A 14,224-nucleotide genomic window follows, 5' to 3' on the forward strand; every position below is an offset into this window, starting at 1 on the left:
AACTAGTAGGACTTTGGAACTAAGAAATCCAAAGGAGGAATCAGAGATTATTCCAAGGTTTCTTTCTTGGTACTTGGGTGAAATCTGGTAGAGGAATATTTTTCTGTTGTGAACTTTGATGATTAAAATAATTTGAATGTGTTTTCCCCAGCTTCTCTTCACATATCTTCTCCTGCCTTCATATCTAAGTGATATTTCATAAATTCACTGAAGTAAAATAGTTCATTCATCCTTGTATTTGGATAGAATGTCCTGAAAAAGAACATCTGTAAAATGCCTTTGCTGTCATGATACTAAGAAGTACAAAGAAAGTAACCACAGCATAGTTGACGAGCTCTCAGAAAGAATTCATTTTGAGTGTATTTGTATTGCGTTACGGGCATACAGTTAATGCTGTGATTCATAATCCATCGTAACTGGGTTGTTAGATTCAGTTAAAAGATGCGTTAATCTTTTCATTTGTGTTACCAGTAACTAGGTATGTTTGAATACTTTGGTTATAATAATATATATATCATAATATGAACGCATATATAGAGATAGATAAACATATTGGATAATTATTTATGTGAAATTTAAATTGATAATATGGATGATGTATTAATTGGTTAAATATAAATATATTTATATTTAGTTTTAATTAGTTTTATTACCACTTAACTGTTGTCTGGTATTCAAATTTTGCAGTAGTCCAAATGTGATAATTAACAAAATACAGCCTTTGCCTTCATTGAGTTTATTGTAATAAGATACACAGGTAAGTAAACACCCATGATATTTTACTGAAGGTATTATGGTGTTATTTGATACTTATCTTTTCTCTAGATTGAGATAGAGAAAAGGCCTAGGTGGCAGCCCCAAGTGTGTATATAAGGGAAAGGGTAGAAATTAAGCTGGAGAAGTATATAAGACAATAAGAAAACCGTTTATCTTTGTTTTTATACTGCCTAAATAAGAATAAAAGTTAGATTTTTTTTTTTTCCCCTTGTAGGAGGAACAAGCGAGAGTGAACCTATGCTAAGCCATACAGTCAGGAAGCACCTTCGGAAAACTAGACTTGAGTTACTCCACAAAGAGTATGAGGTAAATAATAATTATAATTTAAAATGAGGACAACACTGAATTCAAGCTAAAACTGAGCTATCTCAGTCTCTGGACTTCTTAGAGTAAACATCCAATGAAATCTTATTTTAAATGCTATTTTAAAAATATCTTATTTGGAGGCGCCTGGGTGGCTCAGTTGGTTAAGCGACTGCCTTCGGCTCAGGTCATGATCCTGGAGTCCCTGGATCGAGTCCCGCATCGGGCTCCCTGCTCGGCAGGGAGTCTGCTTCTCCCTCTGACCCTCCCGCCTCTCATGTGCTTGCTCTCTCTCATTCTCTCTCTCTCAAATAAATAAATAAAAAATCTTTAAAAAAAAAAAAAATATCTTATTTGGGGGCGTCTGGGTGGCTCAGTCGTTAAGCGTCTGCCTTCGGCTCAGGTCATGATCCCAGGACCCTGGGATCGAGCCCCGCATCGGGCTCCCTGCTCCACGGGAAGCCTGCTTCTCCCTCTCCCTCTGCCGCTCCCCCTGCTTGTGTTCCCTCTCTTGCTGTGTCTCTCACTGTCAAATAAATAATTAAAATCTTAAAAAAAAAAATCTTATTTGAGGGGCACCTGGCTGGCTCAGTAGAGTATGTAACGCCTGATCCACAGGGTCGGGAGTTCAAGCCCCATGTTGGGTATGGAGCCTATTTAATATCTTATTTGATAATTTTTTTTTCTTTTTCCCTTTTCTATTTCAAATAGAAGACAGGAACAAATATAAGCATTTTTTTTTCCTTTTTTTAATTTCAAATTTGTCCTCAACAGACACATCATTTTGTAAGTATTTGCTCCTCAAGTTGGAAGAGAAAAGAAACCCTCTTGTGAAAGTCAGTCTTCCAGCCCCCACAGGGCATTATGAATGCTCTGGTAAACAGTGACTGTAACTTTCATTCCGTTTTGTTTGTCTATAAATTCCCTGATAATTCTATGCCTGATTAGTTTTCGTAAAATAAATATACCTCTGTCAACTACCAGGAAAGAGATTTTGGTGTGAAATATGCTTTTTTCCTTTTTTTTTTTGCATGTTAACCAGTGAGGTTATTTTTGGTTTTGTTTTTAATAAAAATTGTGTATATTTGGGGAACCTGGGGGGCTCAGTTGATTAAGTGTTTGACTTCATAGGCTCAGGGTCTTGGGATGGAGCCCCATGTAGGTCTCCCCGCTCAGTGGGGAGTCTGCTTGTCCTTCTCCCTCTGCCCCTCCTCCCCTCCTCCCCGCTCGTGCTCAAGCTCTTTCTCTGTCTCTATCTCAAATAATAAAATTTAAAAATTGTATATATTTATGTGCCCACAACATGATGTTTTGATTTACATATCCATAGTGAATGATTGTGCTAACGAATGATTGTGCTAGCTAACTATAGCCATCTCCTCGCGTACTTTTATTTTTGTGGTGAGAGTACCTGAAATCTACTCTGCTAGCAAATTCCAGTATTCAGTACAGTATTAACTATAGTCATCATGCTGTACATGAGAGCTCTAGACTTATTTATCCTACATAACTATAACATTGTACATATTGACCCATCTCCTTTCTCCCACCTCTACATTTCCCCTACCTCCCCACCCTGGGTAACCACTGTTTAACTCTCTGCTTATATATATCCAGTTTTTTTAGATACCTCATATAAGTGAGATCATGCAGTAGTTTTCTTTCTTGGGAAGGTGATTTGATATGGTGATGGAAATTTTCCAAATTAGCTTCATGCTAATGGAATATGTATGTTTTGGGTGTTTTTTTTTTTTTTTAAGGTTTTATTTATTTATTTGACAGAGAGAGAGAGAGGGTACGCATAAGCAGGGGAAGTGGGAGAGGGAGAAGCAGGCTCCCTGCTCAGCAGGGAGCCCAATGCAGGGCTCAATCCTAGGGACCTTGGGGTCATGACCCAAGCTGAAGGCAGATGCTTAAGGGACTGAGCCACCCAGGCACCCCTGGAATATGCATGGTTTTGAATAGTAACCATTAAACCCAGTTGTTATTTTATGTTGACTAAAGAGGGGATGTTATTAATCTCTTATTTTAACACAAAATATTTTTAAGTTAAAGTATAACATGGAAACTGCTTCAGTTGCCTCAAAAATATTTTGAAATAAAGTGGGGCATAAATAAATGACTGCATAAATGTTCATTCATATATGTTTTCCAATTCATATTTGTTTATTAATGTATTAATTCCAACAAAAAACTTACTTTCTTATTTTAAAACGCAATTGAACTTGACATGTACTGTAATTTAAAATAATAAATAGTACTGTCTGTTAACTCTAAAATGTATTCTTACATACTTAATATTTATCATACTTAGGTATTAATCAGATTAATCCTTTAAGAGTTCACTGGCATATTGAACTACTTGGAGTTTATTTTCTAACAGAATTTCTAACAATCTTAGTTTAAGATGAAATATCTATTATAGATTAATAAATGGTATCACAAAAAAGAGTTCTAGACCAAATGTTTAGTAATTGGATTTAAGACAGCAGTTCCAGATGGGGAAAACTAATACTTGAAATAGTCACAGTGGTAATTGAAGAACCAGAATATAGAAAAGTTAAAGTAAAACTAAAAATTAACCACACGTATTCTGAAGGAAAGTGGAAGGACATGGTATAGGGTTACACTCTACTTCAAATGCAGAAGCAAAAATGTAAACATCAAACAAAACTATTATGACCTTGATCAACACTGTATCTTTTTAATTCCCCTTACTAAAGCAATTAAACATGCCTAAGAATTTTCTTCTGCGGAATCTACTTCCTTGTTGAATTCACGTTGACTTGTCTTGTTTTCTGGCTTTCTTCAATAAAATCAAAGATCTGACATTTTTATTTTAATTTTATTTATTTTATTTTATTTTTTAAGTTGGTTCCGTGCCCAGTGTGGAACCCAGTGCAGGGCTTGAACTCATGACCTTGAGATCAAGAGCTGAGCTAAGATCAGGAGTCGGACGCTCAGCCAACTGAGCCACCCAGGCGCCCCAACATTTTTATTTTTTTTAACTACAAACTATCGCTGAATTAAAATGAAAGCAGTGGAAATGCCAGCTTTTACCAGAGTCAAATACATTTTGAGAATTTCAGCTGTATGTGACTTTCTGCCTACAAAGCTATTCTGATGCATAATGAATCTGTGTACCTACAGAATTTTGAGTATAAAATTTAAAAACACATTGATCTCAGTTTAGCATATATATGTGTTTAGTATCTGTGTCTATCTAATGGCCATGCAATTCTTTTTCAGGATGAAATAGATTGTCTGCAGAAAGAAGTAGAAGATCTTAAGAGTAAAAATCTTAGCTTGGAGTCACAAATCAAGACTATTCTGGATCCTTTAACCTTGATGCAAGGCAACCAAAATGAAGACAAGCATCCAGTTGCAGATAATCCAAGTAAAATTGACCCAGAAACTGTAGCAGAGTGGAAGAAAAAACTTAGAACAGCTAATGAAATCTATGAAAAAGTAAAAGATGATGTGGATAAGTTAAAGGAAGTAAGTTGTGGTTATTTTTAAAATTCTGCTGTAGTTTTTAAAATTCTATATTTTAAGTACCTTCAAAAGTAAAATAGCCATATTATCTTCACTCATTAGAAGATTTTTGGGGAAGGACAAAAATCTCTGGATGAGCATTTATAAGCAGTAGAACTTTTTTCTCCTTAAATGACATTAGCTGCCAAGAAATATCAGGTCATTCCATTTGTGACCATAATTGGAGACTGTAGTGCTTTTGTATGAGTTTGCATCTTCTTGTAGAAGAGTGACATCAGTTTAAAGGATATGTTTCTATTTCCCCTCTTTGTGGTTTGCCTTAATTTTTTCTTAAGCTTATGTCAGTGACTGCCCTATATGCATAAAAACAAATATATTCAATTCTCTACCTATAAAATGGAAGGTTTGGAACATATCTTTTCTAATACTACCATTCTCTGATTTTTAAGATTGTAATTAGTTAAAGACTGAATGACTAATTCCAAGGAAGCTTTGAGTAGCTGCTTTGGAATACTCCATGTAAGAAAGTATTGTGCTTATGAAGTGGGTTCATTTTTTTCAGTTATTCTTCCTTTCACCCAACAAGATAAAGCATAGGTGGAAAAGGCAACCTCTAGGCTTTTTCAGTCTAGGAAAAGAGATGAGATCCATGCCGTCAGTATGAGAGGTTGTTATAATCAAGTGCTGTAGAGTTTTGTTGGCCAGAGGGACCAGTCTTTGGCTTTCATTTCAAGTTTATCCACAGCGAAGTCCTGCTGTGCTGTATGGAGTTGGTTTTGTGGTATCCATGTCCACAGCCGCCCATTTAACCTGTCTGTATTCACTTAAAATATTGTTACTGTGTTGAATTACTGAGTCCTGCCTCCTTGAAAACATTAATGAGCTCCTCAAAGAACTGCCACCACATACTGACACCCAGATCCTCAGTGAAGCTGAATAGCATAGAAGTGTGCAACTTAGTGTAAATACTAAGCCATCTTCACATATCTGCCTATAAAATAAATGTTGTTTGAGCTCAGGAAAGGCCATAATGAAAGAAGGGAACTTAGTGCTTTCAGATAAAAAAGAAACTATAGATAGAATTACACTGAGTTTGTTACAAGTTTAGGGCAAGTGTGTAGTTTCTTTGGGTATTGAAGGCCAACATTAGCCTGTTGGTTTGTCCAAGAAGAGGATATAAAAAGGAAAGACAGCTGGAAAGTTACAATATTTATTAATCTACTCTGTCCCCTTTAACTTCCCTTTGTCTTCTTGAGCTATCATTAAGTTCTACGTGGTCTCTTTTATAGTTATTAAACTTCATTTAAATTTTTGGCAATAAATGCTTCTTTGAAGATGAGGATCTGTATGAAAACATTATTCTGGGCTTGTAAAAGTGGTGTAGGGGGTGTATGTGAAAGAAAAGTACATAAAACACAGTTTTTCTTTGCTCTTTTAAAGGTCACATGTTAAATTCAATACCCAAAGCTACACTGAGACCTCAGAATTATTTGGGATATTTAACAAGCCCATTTTGGATGCCTAGTGGTGGTATTAGGTAGTACTAGGCAATAAATGGGGGCACAAATGAATTAAAAAACGTGGAAGCAAAATTTGAATGTGAGGTACAAAATAACATACTATAAATCAAATATAGGAGTACAAAAGATTCAGACTACACAGCATGAGTGAAATGGACTTGTTTTCTGATGTTTCCAGGACTAGGTAAGTTTTGAAACCATTATGAGATCAGTATCATTACGCAATCAGTATTACAAATGGAAAATAGTTATGTGAAGTCCTAGGTGCAACAAATGGGTAGAACTTTGCGCTTTGTAATCTTGACCCACCTAAACTGAAAATACCTCTGGTGGTTTAAAAAAAAAAAAAAAGAAAAGAAAATACCTCTGATAGTTGAGGAACCAGCCAGCCCATAATGAGGATATTAGAGAGCCACAGGACTGGTGAAAGACCTTGAAATGTAGTGATACAGTATGGAAGGGATGGGGAAGAGAAGTCAAATGAGTTTCTAATTTAAGCTTGTCATCATCATCAGAAAGCATTCACTAAGTGCCTCGTCTTATGGTGCTGTGTTTGAAAGCTTAATTCATTGTCTGTGTGTATGAGGAAGTAAATGACTTTCCTTGTATCTTCAGAGGGGCAGTAATAGTGTTTATCAGTCACTTAAAGAATTAACCCTCCACAGTACTGGTTGGTCTGCAACCATGAGGATAAGTAGCTGCTCAAGAGCCCAAAAAGAACCTCCATGAGTGTAAGTACAAGAGCTAGCTAGGCTTTGTGCCCAGAAGAATGTTTTTTGCCCTTTCTCTCTTGTCATCCTCTTGGGGTATTTGTGTGTGGGTGGATGAGCAGTATAGTCAGAAGTTCTGGAAATTATTCAAGAACATTGGTCAAATTTTTGAAATCTGTTTTTAAGTCTTTTGGTTTAAGCCTTTTTGTTGACAGTAGTTTTCGTGACCCATTCACTTTAAAATGTTTTAAATGTCAATGTTCTAGTCAAACAAAAGACATTTCTCTTGCCAAGTTAGTGAGATTGGTTTCTAGGCTAGGGAGTGTTATTCTTTGGAATTAAAAAATGCCATGACTGAGGAATTTAAATAGCTTTTAAAAAGACTCTAAAATTGAGGCACACTACTTTTTATCCAGAATCAATTATTCAACTTCTAAATTTTCTAGCAATTAATGTTGTGTTAGACAATTTTTAGGTATCATACAATTCAAAAAGAAAGTCATACTTGGGATTTTTTTAATCAAAAGAGAATTCTTAGAATTTTATTAGAAAATATTGACCCAATTTTGAGAGTCCCAGAAGTTGTGAGCCAAGGCATTTGGGAAAGCCTTTTGAAGAAAGAAAGCAAGTGGTTTAACTATATTAGATTTGTTATCACTAAAAAGCTATTTTTAAGTAGCAACCCAAAATCAGTCTTACAGCTCATAATTCATGAGAATTAACTCTTAGCATTAGTTTTGCAAATAATTGCATATAGTATAATGTTACCATGCTTAGAATATTCAGTTATGTGAAAAAGGAAAAAAAAAATATTTGCCATTAGTATAGTCCCTAAATGACGCTAAGCTAACTAACATAGCTGTTTATTTCCCTGGATAGGAGAGTTGCAAAGTGCTTGGGGATTATGGATTAAAAATGCTTGGTTGTGTTCACAGTTTCACAAGTCATTCCCAGTGGTGATTTTAAGTTTCTGAGGACCATGTTCTAGTATTCAATTTTCTGATATCACTCTAAAAAATACAGATGGCTCATGACATAATTTTTATAAGGCACTTGTTTTAGTTCATGCTTAATTATTTTCAACTCTTTTTTAAAGGCAAATAAAAAATTGAAATTGGAAAATGGTGGCCTGGTGAGGGAGAATTTACGACTGAAGGCTGAAGTTGATAACAGATCACCCCAGAAGTATGTATTTTGCTCATAAAGCAATGTTTCAGATGATGTCAATGTTTTAGAATAAGCTGCTATTATTGTATGTGTTTTTCATTTGACTCTTTTCATTGAAACATGTAGATTTAAATAGAATGTCTTGCCTCTAAAAGTCAAGTGTATACTTATGTTATTGGTGAAATCTTTGTGTCATTTAAGGCTAATTTTGAAGAAAGGATTTCATTCTTATTCTTTTTCCTTATCTGATTAGCAAGAGGATTGTTTTATGTGACCTAAGACAGGAAAAGTTTCACTTGGTTTTGTATGTAACTGTTTAATAGTACTAACAGAGAGTAGGGTGATTAATGTAATGCCCTTTAGATACTCTCTGAAAGAATCTTGATAGTAGTTAACGTATGTATAGTGCTTTCTCTTTGCCACGTACAACCACCTGTGATGTACTATTAGTGTTCTCCATTTACAGATGAAGAGACAGAGGCATAGAGAGATTAAGTTAGTTTATCCAATCTGTACAGCTAGTAAGTAATGGAAATAGGATTTGAACCCACGTAGTCCAGTCCCAGAGTCCATGCTGTATTACATTACAGAGAGAACCATTACACTATTACATTAACCATTATACTAAAAAGCATATCTGAAATAGAGTTTAAGGCATGATTTGTTGAATTTTAGACTGATTTTAATTATACAATTAAGTGAATCTATTCTTCCTTTATGATGGGATAGTTTTCATTCCATTCCAAGTAAGAGTACAAGTATTGCCCTGTTTAACAGTTTGTTTAAAATTATAAGAAACAATTGAGAGTTGAGAGTTAAAGATGGAGAAAAGATGGGAGATAGCACTTGAAGTTTTTCTTCTTCAGGGGAAAAAAAAAGGTAAGGAGAGAATATAGCCTTCCATCCCTCTGTGAGGGGTGGCATATCAGAACTCCACACTTTCCTTCTGTAATGACTAGACTTCATTTCTTTCTACTGGAAAAAGGCAAGGCAGACATAAGCAACTGGAAATTTGTCCTACCAGAAGTAACTCTCTGCTTATCATATGAAAAAGAGAAAACACTGCGTTTAGTAAAACCAAGTGTGGTATCAGGAAATGGTAGAAGTAAACCATAATTACTCAAAGCAGGGATAACTAACCAATAGAGAAAGAAGCATAGCTTTTACTTTTAAATAGTTCCTTCCCCTGTGCTTTCCAACCTCATTTTTCTTTCACTTCAGATAATGTTCTACTTTGACAAATTAGTGAAATAAGCTTAGGAAATGTTGCTGTTATGTGGTGGTTTGAATCTCTGCTCCTCTCATTTATTGGCACCTCGCCTTGCCAGTCATAGTAATGCTTGTCCATTAGCTGCATTTCCCACAGTGTGCTGAATGGAACTAAAGCTATTTTGTCTGTAGCTTTTATTTCTTGAAAAGTTGCCCACCAGATTTCAGATTTAATGCCAGCCACCAGGATGTGTTTTTAAATATCCTCGGTTCCAACCTGATAAGTAACGGAAGAATCTCACCTGAAGAAACCTGGCCTCTGACTATCCTAACAAACAGCCACACTTCTGAAACCCATATAACTTTAGGAGTTGCTATCTTTAACTTCCATTCCTTCCCTTCAGGGGAAGGGAACAGTTTAACTTAAAAAACGATTTGAACTGACCCCTATTCTAGATCAATTTGCAATGCATTGAGGTATTAAATGCATTGCAGTTGATTTATAGCCTTGTTTACTCTGCATCACCAAACCCTAGCGGGATTCAGAGAGAAGCTGACCACAGCTGAAAATACCCAGATCTGGTTCACCTGAAGAGAGCTTCTATTTGTTTTGAAAAAATATGAAATTTCAAGAGTGTAAAAGTAAATGCAAGCAAATAAAACCATCTGTTCCATTTTGTTCCCTTGATTAGGAAGTTCCTTAAGCAATTATTTTTCTTTTGTCTACTTGGTTAGGTGTCAAGGTATCCTTTTTATGCACATAGCTTTAGTTTCTGATGTATCCTTCAAATTGCGCAGACATATTCTACAAATCATGCAGAGGAGAGAGCTTTAAGATTTAGATACTAGAGAGGAAAATATTTAGAAAAGTGTAATTGTCAGCTTGGGCTATCACAGCAAAATACTTTAGACGGAGTGGCTTAAACATTGAATATTTATTTTCTCACGGTTCTGGAGGTTAGACATCCCAGATCAAGGTTCAGCAGTTTTAGTTTCTGGCAAGGGCTCTCTTCTTGACTTGCAGACAGCCACCTTCTCACTGTGTCTTCACATGTCTGAAAGGGAGTTTTGGTCTCTCTTCCTCTTTTTTTTTTTTTTTTTGGAGAGGGAGAAAGGGGTGGGGTGGGGGAAGGGCAGAGGGAGAGAGAAAAATCTTAAGCAGGCTGCACGCCCACACCCAGCACAGGGCTCGATCTCACAACCCTGAGATCATGACCCGAGCCGAAATCAAGAGTTGGATGCTTATTAAGTTAAAGAGATTAAGTTAATTTTTCAGGTGTCCCCTCTATTCTTCTTCTTATAAGGACACCAGTTCTGTCAGACTAAGGCCTCATCCTTATGATCTCATTTAAGCTTAATTACCTCCTAAAGACTCTCTTTGTATAGTCAGACTGAGGGTTAGGGCTTCAGCACATGAATTTGGCTGTGGGTGGAGAATACAGTTCAATCCATAGCAGAAGGTATTTCTTTTGAAGACACTCAGATCATGCTATTACCCCCAACGAGACTAACATATGATGTGGACAAGGGTGACTTAAACATTTACATTGGTCTTAAGTAGAGAGTTCTGTATAAAAGTAATGTATTTTATAATACTTTAAAAATAGTGCTATAAGCTTTTAAAATGAAAATCTGGGTTATTATTTATCTTCTCTGTTACTGTTTTTCTGTTCTGTCTGTTTCCATCCATTATATCCAGTCTTAAAGTGTGCCTGGGTAATTTTCCTTCCTCAACTTTAACCTAAAAGCCTTTTTGAGCAGTATGTCAGATATTCTACTAAGCATATTTTTCTAGGCTTCAGTAATATCTATTCTGTTCCTTGTCAAAAATCCATTGTCCTAATATCTAAACTGGTGGTCCAGAAAATGGGGTCTTTTTTTTTGATTTTATATAGCCACTTCCTGAATTTTTCTTCTCTTCTAAAATAGTTTATTTCACTAGGGAAAACCATTTGTTTGCCCTTTCAGTTTTCTTTAACATGGAGTCCTAAGAGCATCAGATCTAATGTTCATAACTCCAGAGGTGGTGATGTGTCCTTTAGTTTATAAGGCTGATAATTTGAAGAAAACTTACTCTCCCAGCCAGCCGGGGAGTACTGAATGTTTATTTACTTAACACTGTACAAGGTGCATTGAACTATATAAAATAAATACTCTTCCTGACCCCTAAAGTAGGTTAGGTCCCCTTGCTATAATTTCTCTTACTACTTTGTACTTTCCCTTCATAGCACATATCATAATTGCTAGTAGTTAATATTTTGTACAGCTGTTTCATGGCTTTCTTCTGTCTAAGCCAGGACTATAGTTGTATTCACTATTGTAGCCACTGCATTTTATAGAGTTCTGGTTCATATTCTGCTCCTAATATGTATTTGTTGAGTAAATGGATGATAAAGTTAGCTCTTTTTTTTTTAAAGGTTTTATTTATTTATTTATTTGACAGAGAGAGAGAGCACAAACAGAGGGAGCAGCAGAGGGAGAGGGAGAAGCAGGCTCCCCACTGAGCAGAGCCCGAGGCAGGACTTGATCCCAGGACCCTGTGGTCATGAGGCGAGCTCAAGGCAGACGCTCAACCCACTGAGCCACCCAGGCGCCCCAATAAACATAGTTCTTAAGACTAGGAGGAAACAGACAAATCCTAAATATGGTACACTTAATAGGAAAAATGGCTAGGTGGTGTTATATGCAGCTGATGAGTCACAAACTCTACCTCTGAAACTAATAATACACTGTATTAGTTGATTTTAAATTAATTGTTTTTAAATTTTAAAAAATGAATTAAAAAATCATTGACAAAATGGGAAGGGGGGTATGCTTTACAATAAAAGAGAATTAAGAGTCATAATAATCAGATGCAGTATATGGATCTTGTTTGGACATTGATTCATAACAAAGCATGTCAAAAGACATTTTTGAGGCAATTGGGTAAATTTGAATATGAGCTAGATATTAGGTGATACCAAGAGATTACTGTTAATTTTGTTTAGGTAACTGTGGTTACCTAAGAAAATGTCCATATTTTCTTTTAGAAATGAATACTAAAATATAGACTATAGAGTATTTTAATAGAAGAAAGGGGATGTATAATAAAAAAATAAAACCCATGAAACATGGCCCCTGCCTCTAGGAAGCTCATAATCTAATGAAGTCAAGAGGCAAAAATACATGAAACAATTAAATACTGAACAGATTTAGTCAAATAGTAGAGACCACAGTAGGAATTTAGAGAATGACCAGTATGTTGCAATGGTGAGAGTCTTTATCAAAGAGGCCGGACTTGAGCCTGGCTTTGAAAGATGGAGATTTCCATGAGGAGGAAGGCATTCTGAGCTAGAGGGAAGCAGCTTGAGCTGTTAGAAATACTAAGTAGTCCCTTTAGTTCTGGGCCCTTGTCTCTAGTAGTAGCTACAGTTACGCTTGAGAAACATGGTGGCTTCCTTCTCAGACTGATCGGAGCAGAACTCCTCTATGTGATTTGCATATCTCTCCATCGTGACTATCATCACCCCACTTAAATAGCTGGTTAGCATGACTCCACTGTATCCATCACTCTGTGCTTTAAACAGAAAGGCCTGTTCTCAGTCTCCTGTTCAGTGGGGAATGCCAAGAGTGTCACACCTCCACATGGTAAAAAGCAACAAAAATGAGAAGAAGCTAAGGGGTGTTAATATTCCTAAATACCCTTGGCTTCAATTACTGTTCCTAAACTGTGCCCAGAAATGTAGGTATACTTTCCCTTGATAGAGTTAGGAGTTCCTTAGTATTTTTTTTTTTAGCTTGAAGAGATACGAAGAATTGACTTGTAAAGCATTTGAAGGTTTCATGCCCTGTCTCAGATCTTTCTGTTCGGTTGTGCCATTTTTTTTTGCTCTAGGCACACTAGGCAGGGTTTCTGCGGTTTGTGCCGACTATTATGAGGCTTTAGTGGAGCGACAGTTCTTGCCCTCGGCTACTAACTTACCTTAACAGCATAGGGTGTTAAACTCCATGTATAAAACTCTATAGGTCATTAATATCAAACTTGGTTATAGTTGGATTAATGGCTTTCCTTTCTATAAATATGTATTCAGGAATGTTATGTGTTCTTGTCATTGTGTCTTTAGTGAGATCTATGGATTTGATAATGTCTCCCTGCATGCAGCTCTTTTACTGCACAGCAACCCAAGGCTTGTCATTATGGACCAATCTTCCCCCCATGCCCCTGCTCCTTCTGGGGGAAGATAAAGGCTCCAGATACTCTCTGGATAGTGAACAGTATTTCCTGTTATTAGTATAAGAAAAAAAGTACTCCCAAGAGGAAAGCGTAGATTTCATAGATTATGACCTGGGCTTTCTTCCCTTTTTGCTGTATTTGTGTTCCTTGATGAGCCATCGCATTTACTCCCATAGCTTTAATAATCATCTACCTGTATGTCAGAGATAAAATAAAATCTAATAAATCTTTGTTTGGTTTTACCTTTTTTCTTCAGTTGTAGATTCATATTTCTGTCTGTTTTATACCTTCACCCAAGATCCTATACCTTAAATTCACCATATAGCATGGTGTTTAAATAAATGCTTAGCACTGGAGACAGACTACCTGGATTCAAATGTCCCTGCTTCCACTCTGCCCCTCCTTCCCCTACAGAATTCATTTTCACCATACTTGAAATGGTCTTTTTATAAAATATAAATCAAATTATATAAAAGTCTCCTACTTAAAACTGTCCTGTTTTTTCCTAAAATAAAATCCAGATTCTTCACAAACTAGTCTATGTTTGCCTGTTCCACTTCATATTATTCTCCCAACTCATCCTGCTCCAGCCATACTGGCCTTCTTCTGTTTCTAAAACATGCTGGACTTTTTCTCTCTGCTTAGAATGTTCTGCTTCTAGATCTTAATGTGGTTGACTCCTTCTGTCATCAGATTCAGAAAGGCCTTTCCTGATCATTCATTCTAAAGCAGCCCTCTGCTTCAGTACTTTCTAAGTCCTTACTCTGTCTTACTGTGATACCATAGTCATAAATAAAATCAGGGCATGATGAAGCAGTATAGTGTGATTA

General features: G+C 36.2%; 1 protein-coding gene across 1 annotated transcript in view; it reads left to right on the plus strand.

The window, feature by feature from the left end:
- The window catches only part of OBI1 (ORC ubiquitin ligase 1), a 41,977-nt gene that overhangs the window by 10,570 nt on the left and 17,183 nt on the right, over window positions 1-14,224 (plus strand). Inside the window, exons 3-5 of the mRNA XM_032402803.1 lie at window positions 992-1,083; window positions 4,330-4,578; window positions 7,902-7,990. Of these exons, the coding sequence (XP_032258694.1) occupies window positions 992-1,083; window positions 4,330-4,578; window positions 7,902-7,990 (430 nt within the window). The remainder of the gene's footprint in view (window positions 1-991; window positions 1,084-4,329; window positions 4,579-7,901; window positions 7,991-14,224) is intronic.

This window comes from Phoca vitulina, unplaced genomic scaffold (genome assembly GCF_004348235.1).
Source record: "Phoca vitulina isolate PV1807 unplaced genomic scaffold, GSC_HSeal_1.0 scaffold5, whole genome shotgun sequence".
NCBI classification, from domain to species: Eukaryota; Metazoa; Chordata; class Mammalia; order Carnivora; family Phocidae; genus Phoca; species Phoca vitulina.